At 47.4% G+C, this 25,912-nt stretch overlaps 1 protein-coding gene across 2 annotated transcripts in view; it reads right to left on the reverse strand.

Annotated features, from left to right (window-relative positions):
* Window positions 1–1,422: 1,422 nt before the first annotated feature.
* The window catches only part of PRKDC (protein kinase, DNA-activated, catalytic subunit), a 126,770-nt gene continuing 102,280 nt past the window's right edge, over window positions 1,423–25,912 (reverse strand). Inside the window, exons 69-86 of one of the 2 annotated variants that reach the window (NM_001256559.2) lie at window positions 22,506–22,680; window positions 17,984–18,158; window positions 17,185–17,366; window positions 16,392–16,572; window positions 15,863–16,023; window positions 13,840–14,051; window positions 12,670–12,757; window positions 12,443–12,586; window positions 11,153–11,357; window positions 9,939–10,006; window positions 9,335–9,555; window positions 9,039–9,131; window positions 6,028–6,117; window positions 5,786–5,857; window positions 5,501–5,702; window positions 4,895–5,083; window positions 4,224–4,363; window positions 1,423–2,526 (exon numbers count right to left, since the gene is read on the reverse strand). In NM_001256559.2, coding sequence (NP_001243488.2) covers window positions 2,322–2,526; window positions 4,224–4,363; window positions 4,895–5,083; window positions 5,501–5,702; window positions 5,786–5,857; window positions 6,028–6,117; window positions 9,039–9,131; window positions 9,335–9,555; window positions 9,939–10,006; window positions 11,153–11,357; window positions 12,443–12,586; window positions 12,670–12,757; window positions 13,840–14,051; window positions 15,863–16,023; window positions 16,392–16,572; window positions 17,185–17,366; window positions 17,984–18,158; window positions 22,506–22,680 — 2,803 coding nt within the window. In that variant the 3' untranslated portion in view covers window positions 1,423–2,321. The remainder of the gene's footprint in view (window positions 2,527–4,223; window positions 4,364–4,894; window positions 5,084–5,500; window positions 5,703–5,785; window positions 5,858–6,027; window positions 6,118–9,038; window positions 9,132–9,334; window positions 9,556–9,938; window positions 10,007–11,152; window positions 11,358–12,442; window positions 12,587–12,669; window positions 12,758–13,839; window positions 14,052–15,862; window positions 16,024–16,391; window positions 16,573–17,184; window positions 17,367–17,983; window positions 18,159–22,505; window positions 22,681–25,912) is intronic. The other variant, XM_010811951.4, reaches the window with a different exon arrangement.

A 25,912-nucleotide genomic window follows, 5' to 3' on the forward strand; every position in this document is an offset into this window, starting at 1 on the left:
ATTCTAGTACTAGATTTACTTATTTATTTATTTGGCTACACCGTGCAGCCTGTGGGAATCTTAGTTCCCTGAACCAGGGCTTGAACCTGTGCCCCCTGCACTGGGCACACAGAGTCTTGGCTCCTGGACCATCAGGGAAGTCCCTCCAGTGGTAGAGAGTCTGCTGGGAGGCAGTGGCAGTGATCTTGGGCAAAGACCATAAAGACAGGATCCAGGGAGAGGTACAGGACGAGAGGGGACATAGTGGGAGACACTTGGGACGTGACCGCCACACACTGGCATCCAGGAGCTTGCGGGCGTCATGCTGGATGGACCCAGCCTGGACTGACGGCGCCCTAACCGTGGACGCCAGCTGTCCACTGGAGCACAGACTCTGATAAACAGAAACCCTGATTCGTAGCACTTGCTGACTTTCTGAGTGAGCGTAACAATTCGCTGGCAAAATTCCTGGTGTTCTGAATGTTGCTCGTGTGGGTGGGAACAAGAGGGCTCTGGCACACCACTGATCTGAACTCCATTTCAAGAGGTGCAGGTGGACAACAGCAGTCTGTTTTCAAATTCACAATGCCAAAGTTTAAAGGGCAACTTGCCTACATTTTATTACAACCAAAGAGAGACTGATTCTGAATTATATAGGGTAGAGCTCAAAAACCTCACAACTGAACATGGTATAAATGTGTGTTTTTCTATAACTAATGTTTTACAAGGAGAAAATTTGGAGATAAACAACTGTAAAGAAGTTCTCATAGCATTGAGGGAACATTACTTCTGATTCCCTTGTGTTTGTTTATCAATTTTCTGAAAGCCACTGGGTAACAGATGGTGCCACAACTCCAGACAACAATAAAGAGATCGTTTTTGTTCATCTACACTGTCAGTCCATGATTACACTTGCCAACAGCAATAGGAACAACCCTTAACCTCTCCAAGGAGGGACCTATGATTTTAAAATGTTATGATTTAAAGTGTTGAGACAACAGAAATCTACAAGCTTGTCCACACATATATAAACATGCTTATCTCTTTAGCTAGAATTGGAGAATATGGTCCATACTTAAATATTATTTCACAATAATTAAAGTGAAAATAAAACTGAAGGACAAATGGTCTTTCAAACTCTCCCACCAAAAAAGAATCCGCCTTGCAATGCAGGGGATGTGGATCTGATCCCTGGTCAGGGCACTAAGATTCACCATTTCCCCAAACATTGAAGAGTCTGTGATTAGAAATGTTTGGAAAGCTCTAACACAAAGCTCAAGTCAGCCTGAAACAGGCTCCAGCTGGGGAGGTGTGGGGACCAAGGCTTGGTGAGTGGACAGGAAACTGTTTCCATCCTGCATTTCATAACCTGACCTGTGGCCCCAGAATCATGCTTTATCTCCAAGGAGGACTCATTTCAAGCAGGGGTTTTCTTCATGTTCCTAGAACAGGAATGTCAAGTGCCAGGCCTACTCAGACTTCCCGAGTCTGGGATGCAAAGCTCCTGTATCCACCTTCCAGCTGTGATCAGAGTAGCAAAGGTAGCAAAGCTAAGACCAAAACTTTCTCTCTCCTCAACACTTTACCTTCTAGAGGACAATTCTATCATAAACTCTCAAAGCTAGAGGAGAAAAATGTGAAAGAGAAAACCTACAAAAATATCCTAAAATGTCAAACACAATCATGTCAAATCACAATCAAGGAAAAATTTGGGGATAAACATCTATAAAGTTCTCATAGCATTCAGGTAACTTCATTTCTGACTCTCTTGTGTTTGTTTATTTATCAATTTTCTAAAAGCCACCGGGTAACAGATGGTGCCACAATTCCAGACAACAATAAAGAGATCCTTTCTGTTCACACATTACACAACCATGTGTAAATATAAGCCATAACCGCACCCTGAGCTGTTCATATTCTTGCGCTGCTGATACAACCTAACATCCCATCAGTTACTCTCACAAAGTCTGCGGGACAGTCTTCTGGGCGTAATTTCCAAGGCACGTGGGATGCTCACACACACCACTAACGCTGACAGCTGTTCATCCGGCCATAGCGCCTGTTTGCTGTGCCATGATTCGGCACTTGCACGAGCCTGGATACACCCGCCCTTCTATGTCCACTGTGATCCTAAGCTCATCCTTGACCATGGCCTAGTCCCTCACCCGGGTCAGCATTCACTTCATCATGAGCTGGATTAAACTGTGATACAAGAGGAAGTCACACACAGACACCTGCTCTCTGGGGCTTTGGGAAGATGAAGTCACTGGTGGCTTGGATCAGAGTTCAGGACGGTCTTTAAACACACACACAGGGGCCCTGTCTGCTGCCTCCGGGGGATCTCACATCCAGGGCTCCCACCCTTCCCAAGTTCTGCCGAGGATGTTAGGGTCAGTTGCCTGGTCAATCAGGCACCTCACTTGGGCCTCTTCTGAAAGTCCACTCTCAGGCTCCTGGGCACGAACGCTGTGCTCTCGGCTTCCTTGTGCCACAGTGACGTAGTCTCTGAAGGCAGACTCCTTCTCATGGCCCAGGAGAAGCTCATTACTGGAGAAAAGATCAAGCAACACAAAGACACAAACTGCAGGTTATTTCTCCAGTCCAAACCAGACGCTCCACCTGGTCACACAGCATACTCTCTGCTGCTCATTGTCCTTAAAGTCAAGACTCCGTGTGTGTGTGTGTGTGTGTGTGTGTGTGTGATCCTCACCAACAACTTGTTATATTCCAGTTTCTGATTATATTAATAGCAATCCTAGTGGGAGAGGAGTCTCACTTGCATTTATCTGATGACTAACGATTTTAAGCATCTTTCCATTTGTTTATTGGCCATTTGTCTACATTCTTTTATAGAAATGTCTGTTCAAGTCCTTTGGTCATTTTTTTCATTGGGTGGTCTTTTAATTATTCAGCTGTAAGAATTTTTTAATGGATTCTATACTCAAATTCCTTATTAGCTATATGACTTTCAAATGTCTTACCCCATTCTGTGGACTATATTTTTACTTTCCTGATGGTATCCTTTGAGGCACAAAAGTTTTTAATTTTGATGAATTTATGCTTTTCTTTCTCCTTTTCTTGTTTGTGCTTTTGGTTTTAGACTTAAGAAGGTCAAATATCATTGCCAAATCCAAGGTCCAAAAGATTTACCCCTATGTTTGCTTCTAAGGACGTTATAGTTTTAGCTCTCACAGGTAGGTCTTGATCCTCTTTGAATTAACTCTGTATGTCGTTTGGGGTGGGAGTTCCACCTTCATTCCTCTCAGTGATCTTTGCTGGAAAGACCACTGAATGGTCTTGGCATCTTTGTCAAAAAAGAACTGACCACGGTCACCATTTACTATTAATGGGAAAATCCAACTTTTTTCCTTCTTGTGAATCATTTCTGCAAATCTGTATTTGTTGTAGACCTCAACCAGAAAAACATGAAAGCTAGGTTAAAGGTAACCTGATCTGCATATGCATTAATGAGCCTCCACTATGCTCTGTGCACCAAGGGCTCTGCCACCAGGGCCACATTTGTCCCGAGAAAAGACAGAAGCAAATTTAAAAACAACATTTGCTCATGCAGGTAGACATGTTCATGAGACAGTCCAGGACTGTGGTGAGGGAGTCCAGGCTGATTGGTGCGTGTGTGTGTATGTGCGTGTGTGCGCACGTGCCCAGGCTGATCGGTGTGTGTGTGTGTGTGTGTGTGTGTGTACATGCATGAGCGCATCCAGGTTGATTGGGGGGGGTGTGTGTGTCTTGGCCCGGGGGTGTGGTGAGGGGGCCTGGTCTGACTCGGGTGTATGTGTCTGTGTCTATGAGTCTATGTGTGTTTCAGGGCTGACTGGGGTGTGGGGTGTGGGGTGTGCGTGTGTGTGTGTGGTGTGAATGTGGATTTCCGAGTTAGAACCTCACTGGGCTGACGGGGGGTGGTGTTGTGTTGGGGGAGTATGGTATGTGTTGTGTGTGTTTAAGAGTCAGGACCTTGCTGGGCTGACCGGTGTGTGCCTGTGTATGTGTGGTGTGAGTGTGGGTTTCAGAGTTAGGACCTTGCCAGGCTGACCGGGGTGTGGGGCGTGTGTGTGTGTGTATTTTAGAGTCAGGACCTGGCCGGGCAGTGAGAGGCATTGTCAGTGGGGGTGACGGGCTGATGACACAGGCTGAGGACATACACACACACACAAATACGTTTAGTGATTCTCTTGGGAACAGCGGCATGTTGGTGTGTGTGTGTTTTTCCACAAATAAATGCTTACCAAGTAATAACTGCTGGATTGGCACCTGCTAGCTTTCTCTTAGCATAATGAATCTTCTGCCGTGGATACCAATTTTGTTCAGTTACATTTATTTCTTTAATCCACGATCCTCCTTTTCTCAGCATTGTCTGTTCAAAATTCTGAGGGAAAGGAACATGATTTTCTCTGCTTAATGGTACATACGGTCACGTTCAAACAGACCCAACAGGTAGTGATCTCAAAATAAAGCAAGTCTCCAGCCAGGAAGGGCTCTGCAGCTTTTTGCACACACCCTCCCTGCAGCACACGTGACAGTGATGGTGACCACCAGGGTCTACACTTGGGCTTACCGCGGCCCTCCCTGAGGACGTGTCACTGCTGCGCTTCCTCCTGGGGGCTGAGCTGAGAAGGATGCTGACCTTGTGTGGAACAGACTCAAAACTAAAACTTGTCTAAAAGAAACCAATCCCCATCACCAAAGGACTACAAATACTCTCAAGTCTAACAGTGTCCTCCAAATAAAAGGCAGGTCTCTTGTCTGATTTTCAAGCTAAATGATCCCAAATGTTAACTTTGAGAGCTGTACAGAACCAGGTAAGTACTTTGGTAAACACATCCCCACCAGGAGACAGGAAAGGCGGTCAGTCATGAGCACGCTGGAACAAAGCTGAGAAGCGGGGAGAACCACCGACCTTCCAGTCAAAGGACGGCTCCTTCACGAACACGTCCATGGTGGTGGTGAGCAGGTCGGCGCGCGAGCGGAAGGCCCTCAGCGCACACACCATGACGCTGCTCACGAGCCCCGTCTCCTTCAGTGGTGACATCAGGTTGATGAACTGGCGAGTCAGCCGGAAAGGCATTAGCTCAGGGACCCGCAGGACCTAAACAGCAAATGAGATGCAGGAGGCGGATGAGTGAGGCCTCCTGCAGCTGTCGCTCATGCGTGCAGAGCACATCTGCTCCCTTCTTCTTGGAACTGGCCACATGCGTGTGAGGTCACCGTACCCCGGAGCAACCACACGGCCAAGAGAAGGAGAGCTGTAGTCTGACATCAGGAAAGGTGTGTATCTCATCCACACAAGACGTTCTGATGAGCCTCCTACCTTTTTACAGGAGCAAGTGATGTAATTAATCTATCAGCACACCGTCTACAATCACCTGAATGAGGCTGATACAAAGCTGAGACTCTCCCATTTTGCAAGAATGGCCACTTTAATGATCACAGCAGGCCAACTGTCCATAGAGGGCTCACAAAGCTGACGACAGGTCCACCCCAGCACAGAGCCGGGCAAGCTCACCTGGGTGGCAGAGCCGAACGCATGTCCGAAGTCAATCCCGATCACGCCGCCCGTCTCCAGGCTCACCATGAAGTTGTTCAGATGCCGGTCTCCAATGCCCAGAACCCAGTGGCCGACGCACAGGAGTGCGTGGGAGGTGGTGAAGTGGTTGCGAAGGGCTAAGAAGGCCTCGGGGCCAGTGCTCATCTTCAGGAAGGCCCGCCTACAGGGGACAGGGGACGGTCATGTGGCCTCTGCCCCAACCCTGCCCCTCCCCCACAGGTGTAAAGTCAGAAAGGCACTTACTTTAAGAGATCTGCAGGCACTCTACTTTCTCTTTTCCTAAAAGATGTGACTGCTTCAGTGCGATTAGCTACTCTATGATTTAATCATAGGAAATGTCTGATTAGAACAAACTTCCCATGATTTAAAATTAAAATTTTTTGTTAAACTGACACTCCAAGGCAAAATTTTCTCAGAAACAAAGTGAATGTACAACTTTGAGAAGAATGAACTAGTTGGAACGAGGGGATGAGAACACCACGTACCTGAACATGCGGGCATAGGCCCCAGGGTCACACTTTCCCACCATCATGGTCAGCCATTCTCTGTACTCAGATGCAGGCGCCCGGGGGTCACTAACATGCAGGAGAAAGAGAACCAATGTTAGGAAGGTATCGAGGGCAGCTGACTTCAGAGGCCCCACCACCAGGGACTCACTGCAAAATAGTGAAGAGGCAGGAAAAACAAATACGACTTAAATCATATTTAATATTGACACTGCATTCCTGCCACCCTGGGCCAAGAACAACATAACACTATTCATTCTGAATCACTCCTCAAAACCCATGGCTACTTCCTGTGCAAAAATGCAGGGATAGACCACCAGATACAAGTGACATCCCGTTTCACACAGAGGAGGAAAATGAGCTGATGATGCAGGCATATGGTTCCGAAGGCCCCGGGGAGGGGGGACCCCTCCCAGCAGGACGGCAGCACCACACACAACCTGTTCACAGCAGGCCAGTCACTAACAAACTACACAGCCACAAATTACTTGTTGATGGCAGACTGTCTGCTTCTGTCATTATTTAAACATTGCCACACGTTTTCTTAAAACATTTCCAATAAGGAAATACAGACAAAATCCAGAGTAAGTGCAAAAAAGCATTTTCTTAAATGACGATGGAGGTGAGCTCAATTTGAAAAGCTGCTTTCAGTGACGCTTCACAGACAAAAGGCAGTGTCTGGACAGGTGGAAACAGCTGGTGCTTGTAGAGCCACTTTGGGGTTTGTATCAAAAGCTGAAGATGAAACAGGGTTACATGTACTACTTAGTAATCAAATCACTTCCCTGAAGCTTTTCTGAGCTGCTACTAAGTTAATTTCAGGAAGAGATGATTTCAAACTAAATTCTCTTTCAGTTACAACTGGACAAAAATGTGTAGGCAGGAAAATTGCAATGTACAAATTAAGGGAAAAAATGGCAAGGATTTTAGGAATAGGGGGCTGTTTTAAAAAGGTGCTGCTGCTGCTGCTAAGTCGCTTCAGTCGTGTCCGACTCTGTGCGACCCCACAGACGGCAGCCCACCAGGCTCCCCCGTCCCTGGGATTCTCCAGGCAAGAACACTGGAATGGGTTGCCATTTCCTTCTCCAATGCATCAAAGTGGAAAGTGAAAGTGAAGTCGCTTAGTCGTGTCTGACTCTTAGCGACCCCATGGACTGCAGCCCACCAGGCTCCTCTGTCCATGGGATTTTCCAGGCAAGAGTACTGGAGTGGGGTGCCATTGCCTTCTCCAATTTATATGATTCCTATTTGAAAGTGAAAGTCACTCAGTCATGTCTGACTCTTTGCGACCCCATGGACTATACAGTCTATAGAATTCTCCAGGCCAGAGCACTAGAGTGGGTAGCTTTTCCCTTCTCCAGGGGATCTTCCCAACCCAGGGATCGAACCCAGGTCTCTCACATTGCAGGCGGATTCTTTACCAGCTGAGCCACCAGGGAAGCCCAATTTGAAAAGCACTTCACACTCCATGGACATCTGTGTACAGTGTGCTTTTCACACTTTCTCACCTTACAAGTGGGGCTGTGGGGCCAGTTGGGCTCACTGCGTGTTAGTAGATCCTAGAGCAGATTCCTGACCCCGGGCGCAGTCCTCCAGGGACAGCAGGAGTCATTTCAGGCAAAGGACTCCAGTGATTGGAATTTAAAGTGGGTAAACACTCTGTAGCAACTACTACCCAGGCGTGAGAGTCTGAAGAGAGCAGTGCTCCTACGTTAAGTAAGAGGCGGTGAGAGCGCTGCTGCTGCTGCTAAGTCACTCCAGTCGTGTCCGACTCTGTGCGACCCCCTAGACGGCAGCCCACCAGGCTCCCATCCCTGGGTAAGAGCGCTGCTCCTACGCAAATGCTTTGAGAAGAAGGAGAGGCCTGAAGCCTTTTATGATTGTCTCCTCCCCACCATCCTCCTGCTGGTCCCCAAACATGCTGACTCCCGCTTCAAAATGGCTGTAAGCCACACTGTTCTTTCCTTTCTTTACAGAAACAAGGAACAATTTTTTTTTAATTACTGATTACAAAAGTACATATAGAAAACTTGGAAAATAAAAAAGGATAAAGGAAAGTATAAAGTTGTATCTTGACCTGGAACTCAGCACCAGTCCCCTACCTACTCTAACCTGTACCCACCTGCACCAGCCAGTCACACACTAATCTACGCCTACCAGTCACCCATGTGTACTAACCTATACCCACCAGTCACCCCCCTGCGCTAACCTACACCCACCGGTCACCCACCTACACCCACCAGTCACTCACATACTCTGACCTACACCCTCCTGCACTGACCTACACCCATGAGTCACTCACATGCACTAACCTACACCCACCAGTCACCCACCCGTGCCCAGCAGTCTTTGACCTGCACCCCTTACACACCAGGGACACCTCACCTCTCCAGCCTCAGCTGCTTTGTCTGCACAGAGGGGACAGTAGTACTCACCATGTTAAGTTTTGGTAAAAAATAACTTCATACACAGTAAAAACTGAGAATGGTGCCACAGAAAACATGTAACTAAATGTTAGCTGAAATTTTATTATTTGCTTTATCTTCTTCAAACACTCTTCTTTTTGTTCAAGGTTAATTCTTTTTTAAAGATTGTGATAAAATATATGCAGCTACTACTTAGGAGGAGAAGCGGGAGGCAGAGGATGAGATGGTTAGATGGCACCACCAACTCAATGGACATGAGTCTAAGCAAACTCCGGGAGATAGTGATGGACAAGCAAGCCCGGAGTGCTGCAGTCCATGGGGTTGCAAACAGCCGGGTATGACTGAACAACTGGACATGAGTGAGTGAATGACTGCTTAGAAACCTTGACTCCAGGTCATCTTTACCCACCTAGAGGCAGACTGAAACAGGCTGGGCAGGGAAGCAATGAAAAGGGCCTGAAAACATCCCTGCAGGCACGGGGTGAAGGAGTCCTGCCCAGGGAGGGGGGCAGTGGGCTGGGGCGGCCAGGTGGAGTGGGAGATGGGCCCTGGGCCTCGGGTCACCTGGTGTAGGCTTTCTTCTCCTCCCGCGACATGCTGCTCAGAAGAAGTTCCTTCAACGTGCAGGTGTTTTCAATCCATTCGATTAGCCCCAGCCTGAAAGGAAGGGACAGTCATGAGCCCCCGCTGCTCGGCCTTCTCTATACAACAGCTCTGCTCTCGCTTCCTCCACGAGAAGGAGCCTCACAGCAGAGCAGTCTGTGCTGCTGCTCTCTGTCCTGTGACACCTGAAACCCGAACTGTCCCTTGCCCCCGCCCACAGAGGGCAGCCCCCCACCCCCACAGAGGGGCAGCCGCACCTGGAGGTCATGGGCACCACGTGGTAGGTGGTCATTTGCAGGCCCCTCTGGCCGCAGGCGGCATCGTGGGCCAGGACGCTGTTCATGACCTGGAGCAGCTGCTGGATGCGGTGGTCTTGGCGCAGATCCTCGCCGCCCTTCACCAGGAAGGGATACTCCCGTTCATCGTGGCCGCGAATCACGATGCGCTTGGGTTTCCTGATCGAGGCCATCACTTTGACCTTTAGAGATTGAACAGCATCCTCAGGTGCAGCTGAGAGACCGGGTGGTCTCGTCCCCAGAGGGACGCAGGTGGGTGACAGGTTGTGGGGCCCCTGGTTGCCCTGATTACGAGTTACACTGACAAACACGCGTGCTCGTGAACAAGCCACACGACACGTCCACTTGCGTTACGTCTATAATGGACACACACAGAGCTGATGCCTCAAGTCTACTAGACCCTTACACATGACTGAAGTTGAAAGTGAACATTACATTAAGGCCAGTAAATTCCATCAGAAAACTCATAACACAACTCTCACAGAACTCCATGCGCCCGAGACCAATGTGAGGAGTGAACCGAGGGGCTGACCCTGGCCCTGGACCTGGTGGAACCGGCACCTACCCGCTCGTCGAAGCCTGCGATCCGCGCGTGGTGCTCGGGCATTGGTTTGCTTCTGCCATCGTACTGACCTGGGATGGACACAGAGCCGCCTCAGAGGCCGCAGGGACAGCACATGCCCTTCACACCCCGCTTCATCCCCCTCCCCCAGTCTAATAGGAGAAAAATGTTACTCAAAATTTTCAGTGGATGTATTTTTTAAAAATGCTGTTATTTCTCGTTTGACTAATGGATGTTGCTTCCTATTTGGTGGAGCAGAAGCAAATGGGGAGACAGGGCCTTGGGCGAGCCCCCCACCCCCACCTCAGCCCCGATTCTAGTCACGTTGTGTATCAGGAGGCTATGCTTCAACGTTCTTCCTGAAACTCACAGTCTGGGATGCATAGCTGTTAATAATAACAAAGAGAAGTGTTTCTCCAAATCTTTTTTCCCCCCACTGGAGTAAGGATACAAGTCACTGTACTGTAACATTTTTTGTCTGGCAAATTCCAGGGGGAAGAAGGGATGTGGGGATCACAGTGCCCACATCTGGCCAGCCTGCTGCCGCCTGCTTGCAGAGTCCCCAGCCCCTCCTGAAGGCATGTCAGGTGCCATCACCCCCCTCACTTCAGGTGGGACCAGCACGTCTCCAGAGAAGCAGGGTGCAGGCACACTGCATCTCACTGCTCTGCAGACACTGCCGTTTTTACAAATGGAGGCTTGGTGACGGCCCTGAGTTGCCAGGAGATGGCGTTTTTCAGAAACAGTGTGTTTTAACTTTCGTATGTACTCTGTTTTGTAGACAGGAGGCCACTGCACAGTGTGGTATAAACACAGCACTTACAATGCGTCACTGGGCAGTCACCCGCTTTGATGTGCTCTGCTGCAGGGGCTGGAATAAAACACACAGCATCTCGGGGGGTTGCCTGAATTTTATTTCTGAAGAAAAGTTCTGCAGGGCAAAGCGTGGGCAGGTTCTGGGGACATTACTAGCTACCATGACAGCAGGGGGCCAGCTGAGCACTCGTCCTCAGGAATGGGACAGGACTTTAATGTGCTTAAGTGTACTGACCATAGAAACTACAGATTTTCATGATGAAAAACATGTGGAATTTAAAATCTTTTCAAAAAAAGAAAGAAAACTGTCATGATTCTGATTTCACCCTCTTAGAGACAGAGGCTCTTGCTCTGGCACGACTCTCCCCAGCACCGTGCTGTACACACACAGGTGAACTCACCAGGGACCTCCAGCTCCGCTCTCAGGAATTCCACCCTGAAGTTGCTCATCCAGGGAGAACATTCCCTCAGGTTCCCCGGCGCATTTGAGGCCCTGAGCATCCTCTCCAGTAGCGAGCCAGCGATGGTGTAGAAGTCCTGGAGCTTCATGCCTGGGAGTTTAGAGCCTCCTCTCCCAAAGTGCTTATCAAATTCCTTTCCAAAAGCCTGAAAGTAATAATAAACTTACCTTAAATTTAAAAAAAAATTTTTTTATCGGGGTACAGTTGCTTCACAGTGTTAGTCTCTGCTGTCACCACAGAGCACTGGGGAGAGTTCCCTGTGCCATACCGTTGGTTCTCGTTAGTCACCTATGGTATACACAGTAGTATACACACGTCCATCTAATTTATCTTTAATAATAATGTGAAGTTGACTCCTGGAAAGGTTCTAGGTTTATAAATCTTTATAACAAATAGGTACTCAGTTACATTGCTTTTTTCCTGTGCCTTTAATCAACAGTTTCACTTTCCTTGAATGTTTCAACCCTGTTCTGGTGGATTAACCTTTTAATTGATGTAAATTATGTGTTGATTTGTGATGAAGTAGAAAGTTCTAGATGGATGGTCCCAGGTAATAGAAACCAACCTCAGGACAAACCATAGCTGCAGCTGCAGCAAGGTTTCTTTCTATAGGGGCTCTGCCCAGGCGGGCAGCGGGCTATACTCGACCCAGTCAGGCCAGAGTTTCTGGGTCAGAGCTGATGGGCTCAGCAGGAGGGAAAGGAAACCCAGTGTGCAGAGTGACAACGGGCTTGACCTGGGTATGACCCCGCAGGAGCCCTCCACAGGAGGAGCGGGCGGGCCCCTCCTCTCCTTGGAAGGCTGCTCTGTGACCGCTTGCAGCACCTACTCTGCTGCCCTCTCTGGTCGACCCTGGGCCAGCCCCTGCCTGACCTCACACCCAAATTCTGCTGAACCCTGCCAGCCTTGCGGTCCATCCACCTGCCATCTGGGATTCTGAGTGGTGATGGTGCAGACATGTGTGGTATCCAGGATCACTCTGAGAACCAAGAAGATTAAACCACACTTAACCTGTACATCTAAGAATCTAGCCATGAAGAACAGAATGTAATAAACGTGCCACTATCTGACCTACAAACATGCCATCAATATCTACCAGAAAGTCACAGATCTAATGCAAGTTTACAAGCGCAACAGACATTTTAAAACCAGAATTATCAACGAACCAGCAAGTATAAGCCCTGGTCTCCACACGACTCTGTAATCTCGAGGAGCCTGCCATCCACGTACCTGGATAAACCTCCTTCGAAAACTCCCAAGGCCAGGAGCCTGTGGGTCTCCCAGGGCTGCATGCATCCTCTCATACATTCTCTGAATGTTCTTTTTATCCACAGGTGTTTTCCCTAGTTCAACCTTAACGTCCTCCATCCAGTCCTGCGCAGAGAAAGACACGTCAAGCGGGACCACAGGCAAGTCGCACTGAGTTCCGTGAGTTACGCCAGGAGCTGTCACCTCACCTTAAAAAGCATCTCAGGGTTGGAGAGCTGCTCCAGGGCGTTAATGAAATCCTGAACCACGCCTTCTCGATCCAGCTTAGCTTTAATCCTGTTACAAAAATTAAAGTTTAGGTGCTCAAACGTCTTCCAAAGATCAAGGCCAACAATTTTTATGTGTATATAACTATATTTATATATAAGAAAATATTTAACCAGCTACCTAGTCCAGGGAAGGAGCAATTTAAAAATTAAAACAGGGACTTCCCTGGTGGGACAAGGGGCTAAGATGCTGTGCTCCCAATGCGAGGGGTCTGGGGTTCAATCCCTGGTCGGGAAACGTGATCTCACATGCTGCAACTAAAACTAAAGATCCCACATGCTGCAATTGAGACCCAGTGCAGCCAAATAAGTAAATGAACTTTAAAAAAAAAAAAAAGATACTTATATAAAAAAAGAAAGCAAATCCTCGACATTCTGATGCACACAAACTGACATATACAGTTTCTGTGGTTAAAAGGTCCCTTTCTCAACAAACTTGCAACTGTTCTCTTTCTAAGGAACTGATCACGCTACAGCTGCCTCTGCTGAGACAGAGGTGGGTGCCACAGGGTGGTGGGCGTCATGGGGCGGTGGGTGCATGGCCAGCCCATCAGGGCACTGAACTCCCCCACACTGCCACTCAGAAGCTCACCACTCTAAATAACTAGGCACATCAGCTCCTGACACAGAAGGCTGGCTACAACACTGGTGTCTACCAAAGTCCTCTTTCTAAAGCGAAACACCACTGCCTGTGTGCTCACTCACCAATCAACTGAAGAAGCCAAAAGGATAACATCTGGGCTATTTTGCAAGTCCTAATTAAGAGGGGCTTCCCAGAGACTTTCAATTTCAGAACAACTTCAGGAACTAATTTCAGAATGCATCTCGAGTCTGTCTCAACCAAGGGATCACTAGCATTTAGCGCAACCCTCTCCTGACCAACACTGTGAGATGAATTGTGCTTACAAAAGGAAAGAAATTCTACAGCAAGTAACACTCCAGGTGGATGCACCCAGCCTGCAGACGCCCAGGCCTCCCGCCCCAGGGTGGCGCTAACTCATCTGAGGACAAACATAAGCGTCCGTGTGTCTGCTTGGCCCACAGTCATTTTTACAACCTTTCAGTGTTTGAGCGACCTAATTTTTCTGTCACCTGGCCACAAACTCCTTGTTTTTATGACCAGCAGAAGTGTCTCTGAAGCAGTAGCTTTCGCTACTTATCATGAACGGGTAGACGATGGCCTGCGGGTAGTGGTCAGCAATGTCCTCCACGGTGCGCTGGATGGCAACCGCCTCCTCTTTGTCCAGCAAGGGCAGCATGTGGCCAATCCAGCCGATGAACTCCCAGCAAGGGACAGAAGAGATCTGCAACACAGAGCAGGGCATTTAATGTTCTTTCCCTACACAGGGGCTGTGTGTCCAACATCAAAGCACAGCTGCATTTGCGATTGTCAGCGTAAAAGCAGACAGATGCATTGATGGAGGTTGGCCTTCTCCTGCCCTTTCGGTTCTGACCCGCCACGAGCCTTCTCTGGGCACTCACACGGCCCCTTTCTTCATAAGATGGGAAGCAGACAGAACCGCTGTTGCTGATTCTCCTTAGATTTACGTCATTCCTTCCGCCAGCTGTACTGTATCCCACGTCATCTCACTTGTGCTCCATCATCAACTTTTAGGGTGCCCGCAGGTCTTGCTTTCCAGACAATACTACAGGGCTCATCCCTGCATGTTTATCTCTTTGTACCTGTGCTATACGCCCACAGGAGAAATTCCTAACTCTCTGCTCACTTTTAATGTTAACAGTAAAAATCACTGATTTTCCTCCAAGAAGATTTTTCCAATGTTCACCTCTAAGTCTTTTCCAAAATCCTTTCCGACACTGAGGACAATCAACTTTTAAAATTTACTGTCAATCTGAGAAATGAAAAAGCATCTGATTGTAATTTGCATGTTTCATTTTTAGAAGCCTGCGCGTCTTGGCCTCACATACTTTAACCACGCGAGCATCTGCTGTTTCCTATTAGTCTGTTACTTTGGAGACCGGGGACAACTGCTCTCCATCTCCACTATGTGTTGCGAATATCTTTCTCTGAGTTTTCTTTTAAACTTTGTATACAGTTGTTGTTGTTGTTTTTTTTTAAATGATAGGAGCATCAAATTATTTTCCTTTATAGCCCCTGGTTTTTGTCTCTCAACTTCAAGATCATTTTAAAATTTCGCTCAGGTTTTCCTCCAAAGCTTTTCCAGCCGTTTGTTTCAGGATAAAGTCTGACGCACCTAAAACACTGGTGTAAAGCGAGGGAGGGCGGGCAGCTTAGGAAACCCGCAGCGCGAGGCCAGTTGCCCCTCTCAAGGGTCTTGATATAGACCCACCGCTCTGTTTCCACACAAACTCGAGATGTTATTTTTATTATATATAAATATGATTTGGGGAAAAATGAAATAACTTATTGAAATTTCTTTACTTATCTTTAAGAAAAACACCTGTGTGTTGCATACTAAATTTACCTTAATTTCCTGTGTTGCACCTACTGAAATGCTCACCCATCCAAGTGCGCAGAGCACTGACTCTGAGCTCGGTGACAGCACCATCTACAAGCCTGCTGTGCCCAGTTAACAGTGCTGTGTCACCCTTTCTGAACATTGTCAATTCAAAGCCTGGCCTAGTTTTCCAGTTACAGCACCACAGAAGTCACTAAGGAGCCTCTCTGAGGACCCTGCCGCCCTTTTGCCCCAGCGCAGCCCCAGCAGAGAGGCCAGCACAGGACATGAGCAGGGGAGTGGGATGTTCGCAGGAGCCCTCAGGGTCGCTGAGATGCAGGGTGTGGTGGGCTGGCTCCCAAAACGTCCCCTGCCAAAATGTGGCACTGCCAAACAGTGAGCTGAGCATAAGGCCCGGGATGCGACAGACGAGGCTCGGCCCTGAAGGGAGAGGGGGTCATGTGCCAGCCTCGCCCCTTCTCTGCCCCTCGGGTCCCCCTGCAGACGGAGTCTTCACACCAACACCCCCAGAGGAAAGCAGGGCCTGGGAGCTCACTCTCAGCGTTTCACTGACACATGTTCTGGGATGGAGCAGAAAGCGGTGGTTAGGAAAAGCCATCACCCATGCCCCATACATGGTGCATGTCTGGACATAAGTTCTATCAAGTTCCGGCTGCTGGAATGAACACACTGACCTCTCTGGTCATCAGGCCCAGCGTCTCCTCTGGATACTGTGTGACAATTTGCAGGAGCCGGGGGAACTTCAGCCGGGCCTCGCTCGAGTGAAACTTCAATGCCTTCAGCATCTTGTCCACCACAAGGGCTGGATACGTGAGCAGCTCTGCGGACCCAAGGACTAGTGGGACAGAAGAGGGGAGATGCGGTCACTACCCCCAGGCAGACACAGTGACCGACTCTGACGCTCACTTCCCAGGGCTTGCATGTTGTAATTATCATGTTCCCTCTGCAGCAACTACTGCAGCAGAGCAGGTGGTCCTGGGCCACGTGTGAGGGCTTCGCTCAGGGGCTGACCCCTACTCCTGGGTGAAGCCATCTGAGTCCTGGGCTGCAACAGGAGGGCGGCCACAGGAGCCGGTCATACTCGCGTCAGGTAAGCAGACGGAGGGACAGAGACAGCCTGCCACCGGTCACAGGCAGGCCACAGGGTGTGTCCGTGTCACTGCCGCTCAAACAAACTGCACGCTGACACAACATGAGGCTCACCGGACATGCCCTCCTCCTGCCTGCGGAGCTGCTGGTCACAGAACTCGGCGAGTGTCAGGTAAGCCACGGTCACGCCGGCTGTAGGGCCCTGGCCCCGTGCCAAGGGCCCGGCCTCCTCCTCTGCTGCCCGCACAGCCTCAGAAAGGTGGTGGAACGCTCTCTGGTATAAACCTGCCATGACCTGGAATTCAGAGACCCCGACAGCTATGAGTGGGCCCAGAGCTTCCTGAGGACCTTCCTCCCTACCTGGGCCCCATGGGCCACCAGTGAACACAAAGCTGTTAGTGCCAGACCAGGAGAGACACAAGCCTCATACAACCTCAGGACCTGAAAGACAACACGAGGTGGGCCCCCAGGCCCCAGAGTGGGCTGAGGAAGGGCTGGGGACACAAGAGACATGAGGAGCACATGGGAGTTACTGATAATACAGAATCACCTGAAAAAAGCCAACAGAGCAGCTGCTACACAAAAAAGCAGAAAAGCTGGTTTTCCCCACAAGCTAGTGGGGTGTCTGGATAACGATGGGTGGCAAGATTATAGCAAAGTGCATGGAAAAACTGTCCACAGGGATCAACACAGACTCCTCATTCTTGACACTAAAGGAAAGGTGTTATCCGAATGAACAGGAAGCACATGGAGCGTGTCACTAGCCCGGTGGCAAACTCAGTTGCGTGTAACTGCCAGCTACGTGTTAAAAGCACACAGCAAGACCTGATGCTGCTTTCATGCAGCAGAACCATCACGGGCAGGACAAACACACGACACAAGGAGCTCAGGTCCCCAGCCTCACTACCTTGTCTGCATCCTCCGAGCTGGACCCAGACAGCTCCACGACACTCCTGGCCTTACTCTCCCCAATCTCAGCAAGGCAGGTGGGCTCGTCACAGAGAGCATCAGCTAGGATCCGGTAGGTCGTACCCAGGAGGACGTGATGGTCACGGGAAGCCAGGGTGCTTGTGCTCAATGTGTTCTCAGCTATTGGATTACACACACACACACAAATTTTTTAGAAGTGAGTAAAAACACAAATTAAAGAAAATATAGTCATAATTAAACTATTACACCCAAAACTTAGCTAAGTGTTAAAAAGAACATTTTAAACTTAAACTTTAAAGAAATAAAAGCTCCAAAAGTCATATTTAATAGTATTATTAGGATACAAAGTACCTTGGCTCCAAATACCTAATAAACATTTAAGAAAAATTTTACAGGGCTTCCCTGGTGGCTCAGTGGTAAAGAATTTGCCTGCCAATGTAGGAGACACAGGTCCCATCCCTGAGCCAAGAAGATTCCACATGCCAAGAAGCAGCTAAGCCCATGGCCACAACTACTGAACGTGTGCTCCAGAGCCAGGGAGCCAGTTACTGAGCCCATATGTCACAGTGACTGAAGCCCGAGTGCTCCAGAGCCCATCCTCTGCAGCTAGAAAAAAGCTCGTGTGGTACTGAAGACCCAGCACAGCCAAAAACAAATAAAATTATCTTTTAAAACATTTTTATAAAATTGAGTTCCCAAATGTCAGATAGAGCAGCACAAAGAAGAGGTGAGAAGACAGGATGCAGAATGTGCGCCGCCCAGAAAGCAGCTCGCACCCAGCAGGGACGCAGTCCTGAGCGCCGTGCACAGCTGCTCGGGCCGGCGCTGGGCCCGGGCCCGGCTGTGGCTGAGCCGGCAGTAGGCCTGCACCCACATCACCAGCCAGTCCTCCCGGGCTTTCGACTCTCTGTGCAGCTCCTTCAGCAGCTTCAAGGCGAGTGAGAAATTGTTCTGCGAGAGAGAGAGAGAGGAAGCAGAGAGATGAGATGGGGCCCGCAGCACACAATCCAGCAGGAAGCAGAGACCCATCACCTGAGCTGAAACCACGGGGTCTCCCTGTGTTTACCGTAGGGACAGTCGCAGCCACAACATGCACTCCAGGGAGGCTGGGAGAGCGTCACTGCCACCAAGTTCACAACACATTCCTCAACCACGAAAGCCCTGTCCAAAGGGGTTTCCCCTCCCCAGCTGCTGGCGACCATGGCCTTTTGCTTCTGGATCTGCCTCTTCCGGACCCTTGGTATCGTCAAATCAGCAGACAACTTTCGACTTGACTCACAATCCCACTCTTCCCTACAGCTGAACAATGCTCTCTCGCAGGGTGAACCACAGTTTATCACCCACCTCCTCCTGATACACATTCCAGCTTTGTTGTTGCCACCTTTCGGCTATTTCAAATAATGTTCTTTGCTAATCTGAATGGAAATAAAGCCCCTGGAGAAGCTAAAGGCAAAGGAGAAAAGGAAAGATATACTCTTTTGAATGCAGAGTTCCAAAGAATAGCAAGGAGAGACAAGAAAGCCTTCCTCAGTGATCAATGCAAAGAAATAGAGGAAAACAATAGAATGGGAATAGAATTAGAGAAAGAAATGGCAACCCACTCTAGTATTATTGCCCGGAGAATCCCAGGGACGGGCGAGCCTGGTGGGCTGCCATCTATGGGGTCGCACAGAGTCGGACACAACTGAAATGACTTAGCAGCAGCAGCAGAGATCTCATCAAGAAAATTAGATTTCATACAAAGATGGGCTCAATAAACGACAGAAATGGCATGGACCTAACAGAAGCAGAAGATATTAAGAAGAGATGGCAAGAATACATGGAAGAAATAAACAAAAAAGATCTTCATGACCCAGATAACCACGATGGTGTGATCACTCACGCTGAGTCAGACATCCTGGAATGTGAAGTCAAGTGGGCCTTAAGAAGCATCACTATGAACAAAGCTAGTGGTGGTGGAGTTCCAGCTGAACTACTTCAAATCCTAAAAGATGATGCTGTGAAAGTGCTGCACTCAATATGCCAGCAAATTTGGAAAACTCAGTAGTGGCCACAGGACTGGAAAAGGTCAGTTTTCATTCCAGTCCCAAAGAAAGGCAATGCCAAAGAATGTTCAAATACTGTACAATTGCACTCATCTCACATGCTAGCAAAGTAATGCTCAAAATTCTCCAAGCCAGGCTTCAACAGTATGTGAACAAAGAACTTCCAGATGTTCAAGCTGGATTTAAAAAAGGCAGAGGAACCAGAGATCAAATTGTCAACATCTATTGGATCATCGAAAAAGCAAGAGAATTCCAGAAAAACATCTAATTCTGCTTTATTGACTATGCCAAAGGTTTTGACTGTATGGATCACAACAAACTGGAAAATTCTTAAAGAGATGGGAATATCAGACCACCTGACCTGCCTCCTGAGAAATGTGTATGCAGGTCAAGAAGCAACAGTTAGAACTGGACATGGAACAACAGACTGGTTCCAAACTGGAAAAGGAATACATCAAGGCTGTATATTGTCACCCTGCTTATTTAACTTCTACGCAGAGTACACCATGCGACATGCCAGGCTGGATGAAGCACAAGCTGGAATCAAAAGTGCTGGGAGAAATATCAATAACCTCAGATATGCAGATGATACCACCCTTATGGTAGAAAGCAAAGAACTAAAGAGCCTCTTGATGAAAGTAAAAGAGGAGAGTGAAAAAGTTGGCTTAAAACTCAACATTTAGAAAACTAAGATCATGGCATCTGGTCCCATCACTTCATGGCAAATAGATGCAGAAACAATGGACAGTGAGAGACTTTATTTTTGGGGTTCCAAAATCACTGCAGATGGTGACTGTAGCCATGAAATTAAAAGACATATGATCCTTGGAAGAAAAGCTATGACTAACCTAGACAGCATATTAAAAAGCAGAGACATTATGTTGCCAACAAAGGTCCGTCTAGTCAAAGCTATGATTTTTCCAGTAGTCATGTATGGATGTGAGAGTTGGACTATAAAGAAAGCTGAGTGCCAAAGAATTGATGCTTTTGAACTGTGGTGTTGAAGACTCTTGAGAGTCCGTTGGACTGCAAAGAGATCAAACCAGCCAACCCTAAAGGAAATCAGTCCTGAATATTCATTGGAAGGACTGATGCTGAAGCTGAAACTCCAATACGTTAGCTACCTGATGCGAAGAACTGACTCATTTGAAAAGACCCTGATGCTGGGAAAGACTGAAGGCAGGAGGAGAAGGGGACGACAGAGGATGAGATGGTTGGATGGCATCACCAATTCGAGGGACATGAGTTTGAGTAAGCTCTGGGAATGGGTGATGGACAGGGAAGCCTGGCATGCTGTAGTCCACAGGATCGCAAAGAGTTGGACATGACTGAGTAACTGAACTGAAAGCCCCTAGATACAAATTTCCGTGTGGACCTAAGCTCTGCTTTCCTGTGGGTATATTCCGAGGAGGGAACTACAGTCACATGGCATTTGCAGGAGCTGCCAGACCGGTGACCGCAGGGTGCACCTCTACTCCAGCCGTCCCGAGGGTGGTGGTGGGTGGGCCCTTGCTGTGGTCTGACCCGCCTCCTCCCACGACGCGTGGTGCTGTGTTCTTCATGTGTGTACTAGCCACTTGAGTGTCTTCCTGGGAGAAGCATCCATTCAGATCCTTTGCCCGTTTTATCACTAGATTGTTTGACTTTCTGTTGTTCAGTCGTAAAGAGTTATTTATGTATTCTGGATAAGAGGACGCTTATCAGATAAACAATTTCCAAATATTGTCTCCCATTGTGTGGGTTGTCTCTTCACTTTCTTTAGTGTGTTGCTTGAGGTACAGAAGCTTTTAATGTACAATTTCTCTACTTTTTATCTGGTTGTTTTATGGACATCTCTTAAATCTAATTCTCTGCCAAAGCTTCAAGGACACTGACATTAGAGTGTGTTACGACCCTTCCAACCACTCAGACCAGAAGTCCAGGTCGCCCTCATCACTCCTGTCATCTCTGGTCTTCTTGAACACAGTTTTTGTTCCCACCAGCATGTTCAAGACCTTCCAGGACCTCCTGGAGTCTCCAGTACCTAATTTGGGGCCACAAGCCTCACGGTCCACTTCAAACCAGCATCACGGGATAGCCTTCCCCTCACAGCAGGCTCTTCAGTTCCCAGTTTCTCATCTTTGGGATATTATCTAAAAATGTATCTCAGCACCTTTCTTTCCTACCATTCCCAGGTGCCTCCTCTCCCTGGAGCCTTTCTCCCCCACAACCCTGTGCCCCCCCAGCAGTGGAAAGCACCCGCTGTGCCCCGCTTCCTGCTGAGAAGCCACGTGCATCACCTCAGCTGCATGCCCTGGACCACAGCCACTACTGCTGCACCCAGAGCTAAGGAGACAGAAGGAGAAATGGCCAGGACCTTCTGGAAAAAGAGAATCTTCTTTCTTTTCTGCAGGAAATAGTCATGGAGAGACTACCTAATCCCAGAAAGACGCAGTGGGAAAGCAATACACAAAACATCAAGAGCATTTCCAACTCCAAGGGAAGCCTGGAGCTACCAGAGTCACAAAGAACAAGATTAGTCTGTGTGTGGCAGGGGAGACTGGGACAGGAGACAGATCCTCCTCGGTGGCGAATTTGAGAGCATCTGAAATTGTGCTCCTCTAAAACACAATTTAGGGGTTGATACAGCTCCTTTGTTCACTCAGGCTGTTCCAGGCTGGGCTTTTTCTTATTGAAAATATAAAAATTCCTCATATAATACTTACCTCAAAGAAAAACATTATACAAGAGCATTAAAACCCACAAAACAGAAATACTAATTATTATTGGCATAATATTCTTTGCTTTATAACAGCAATCAACATAGGGTCATTAAAACAGAAAGTTCCCCTAGTACATTTAAATATGATTACATGAAAATTTTAATACTTAAAATGTTAATATGCCACTTTTAAACAAAGCACACTTGTATAAATTAAGGATCTTATTATCAAAGGACATATTTTTCACAAAATACAATTTGAAACTTAAATACAATACAATACAATTTGTAACAAACTGGCAAGCACTCACTTTGTTAAAGAAGAGAAAACCTGATGTTAGGCCTATTTTCTTTGTAAGTTACAGAAAATAATCATTTTGAAATGACTGACAAGTGAATAATAAACTTTAGAGGCTTTCTGGAAAACTTTAATTTTTCTTCAAGCTTACTTTCTTAAGAAATACGAACAACTCCATCACCTCTAAGCATCAGCTTTTTAAGAGGAGCTGGGCTTAGAGACCGCCAGCTCGAGTCTGTGGCCCTGGTGCCCACCTGCTTCCTCGCGCTCTCGGCCATCTGCATCCTCATGGAGAAGCTGCAGCTCGTGATCAGGGCCCGTGCGTCTTCTTCCTGAGCCTGTGAGTCCATCTCGGCCCCGTCCTCACTCGCACCTTCGCTGTCTGGAAGGAGACAGAGCTTCTCCTCTATTTTGCTGAGAAAGAAACATCTACATGAAACAAAGAAAAGTAAGAGTTAATGCCGGACTTGTGAAAGGAATCTCTGACATACAGGAAGCTACTGGATAGCCTTTAGACAGAAATTCTACACTTACTGAAATTTTGCTCATTTTTTAGACGGTTAATGTTACACTCTCGGAACTGGACTTAATCTCCATTTTTATTAACCAACTCTGAGGATCCTCTGAAGATCACCGAGGATATTTTAACTTTTCAGATATCATCTATTGCCTCCACCTCCACAAAGTACAGTATTTACACTCATAACCTGCCTTCTTAATGAAGGGACAGCACATCGGTGTTGGGTCAAAACCATTTTTCTCTTCTGTCTCCAGATCTAAGGTCCTCCTCCCAAAGTCAGACAGTGTCAAGTGGTAGGCAGGTTATAACCACTGTTCTCAGTGGCTGTGTTACACATATGGCCAATTTTATACATATCTGATTTGGTTCCTGTGATTGTATTTCAGTGTTTTAATTTTCAGTAACGCTGGCACACCAAAAAATCACTAAAGACATGGAAGATCTGAAAAACACAATTGACCACCTTGATCTAATTGAAAATTATACACATTATGTCCAAGAACTGCAGAGTACATTGGGTTTTCAAGTACACATGGTATATTTACTAAAATAGACCATATGCCTGGCCATGGATCAAGACTCAATAAATTTAAAGAGACCGAAACCATACAGTATGTTTATAACCACGAGGAATTAATTCAGTAAGACACAGACACTCACTTATAACTATTTTATGGATCAAAAAGGAAATCACAGAAGAATGAGAAAATATTTTGAACTATAAGATAATATAAAATATAAAAATATAAAACCAACATACTAAAATCTGCAGTGTGCAGCTGAAGCAGTGCTTAGAGGAACATTATAACTTTAAATATACTGAAGAAAAAAGCATAAAATCAATGATCAAAGTTTACACCTTAAGAAACTGAAAAAGGAAAAGCTAAGTCTAAAGTACACAGAAAGAAAATACTAAAGATGAAACCAGAAATAAACGAAACAGAAAACAGATTGATGATAAAATCAGCAAAGCAGATCCTTTGAGAAAATCAGCAGAATTGACAGACACCTAAAATTGAGAAACTGATGAAGAAAAAAAAGAAACACAAATCATCAATATCAGGACTGAATAAGGATCTCCCACTACAGATACCACAAATAATAACATTAGAGTATAATATGAGTAACTTTATGCCAACAATTTGACATGAAATGGAAAAATACAATTTAATAAAATTGATATGGAAAGAAATAGAAAATTTAAATTTAAATAGTCCTATATATCTGTCTTCAGAAAGGTGTTTTTTCCCCAGTATTTATTTATTTCGCCATGCTGGGTCTTAGTTGCACCAGGTGGTACCTACTTCCCCCATCAGGGAATGAACCTGGCCCCCTGCCCTGGGAGCATGGAGCCCTTGCTGCTGGGCCACCAGGGAGGTCCCAGCTCTATATTACTTAAGTAATGACATATACTATCAAAAAGCTGCCCCATAGGAAACCTCCAGGTATATACAGTTTCACTGATGAACTATATCAAATATTTAGGAAATAAGAAGTATCTTACACAAACTGTTTTCAAAAAAGAGAGAAGGGTGCTTGTCCTAACTCATTTTATGAGGCCAGCATAACCCTAACATCAAAACCTAACAAAGACATTACAAAAAAGGGAGACATTACAGACTAGTTCCCACTTGAATACAGACAGAAAAAATTCTTAACAAAATGTTAGCAAACCAAGAATATGGAAAAGAGATTGGAAAAGAGATCACCATAACCACACAGGTTTACCTTCAAATGCACCATCTACTTCAGAATCAAAAGCAACATATTACACCAAAAACACAGCAAAGATGAGCTACATTATCCAGATGGTGACACAGGTCATTCTTGACCTTGGTCCCCTCACAGGAAAACCAAACAACATTCACGGACAAGACACTCCTGGGAAAATCCCCCAACACAACGGTGAGTTGTAAATAAGCCTGTACCCCAGAGACTGAGGGGATGCCCGCTCTCAGGGCTGTGGTTCTCACCTCCTAGAGGTCTCAGGGCTCAGACCATGACAGAAAAGCTGGGGGGATTACAGCAACCACCAATGGATCCAGGGAGGCAGGGCCCTGCTCCCAGTGGTGCCTGAACAGAAATCCTAACCAGTGGCTTTATGTACCTGAGCCAAGATGCTGGCCCAGTCTGACCAGGGAGCTGGGCAGGGTGCAGGTTTGCCTGATTCAGGACCCAAACAATGAGTGTCGCCAGTCCTGGAGTGTGTTCTGTCCTCTGCAGGGGCAGAGAAGGTAATTCACAGCCCCAGCCACCGTACTGGGAAGCCTAACTGGAGCTCGGGCACCTGCAGAGCCCACCCTGCGACCCTGCTCACAGCAGCATGGGACAGCCCAGCAGGAGGCCCTGCCTGTGGACAGAGCCAGGACAGTGGCGTGGACAGAGCCAGGTCAGTGGTTTGGCCACAGAGCCATGTAGCTTGGCGCATGGTTCTGCTGCATCTGGTTCCCAGACAAGAGTCCTGCCAGCTGAGGGGCCTACGGGGTGTCCCCACATGGGCCGGGAACTGACCTGTGGAAGAGCCTTCAGCTCAGCTACCCAGGGAGCCGCACAAGAACATGTGGGCTGTGGAGCAGCCCAGCACACAGCACTGCTGCAGCAGACAGCTTGGCCAGTGTCTCTCCCGTCCTGTCTTCAGAGGGAACTGGTGGCCCTGTCTGGCCAGGGAATTGGTGTGCAGTCCCACCTGATCTGGGTCCCCAAATGATAAGTTGTCCCCTCCCCTCAACAGTACCCTACCTTATTGCTGAGCACAGGACCCTGTTCCAACAACCCAGGAAGCCTGATCAGAGAATCCAGGCAGCACAGAGAATCCTTTTACAAGACAGTTTATGTAAGCCACATGCTAGACACAAAGGAAAGCCTGTAGTAGCCACACAAAAGATGTGATAAAGAAGTCAAAACTCAGTAGACAAAAAGTCATCAAATCACACAAGAAAGAACAGGGAAAGCAAAAAGGGGTAATGAACCCACAAAACTGTCAGAGGGCAAGTAACAAAATGGGAACAGTAAGTCCTTACCCATCAATAACTGTTTCAAATGTAAACAGGTTAGCGTCTTCAAGCAAAAGACACAGAATGTCTGAATGGATAAAAACAAGATCCAGGGAGAACTCTCGAGGTCTAGTGGTTAGGATCTGGC

This window comes from Bos taurus, chromosome 14 (assembly GCF_002263795.3).
Source record: "Bos taurus isolate L1 Dominette 01449 registration number 42190680 breed Hereford chromosome 14, ARS-UCD2.0, whole genome shotgun sequence".
NCBI classification, from domain to species: Eukaryota; Metazoa; Chordata; class Mammalia; order Artiodactyla; family Bovidae; genus Bos; species Bos taurus.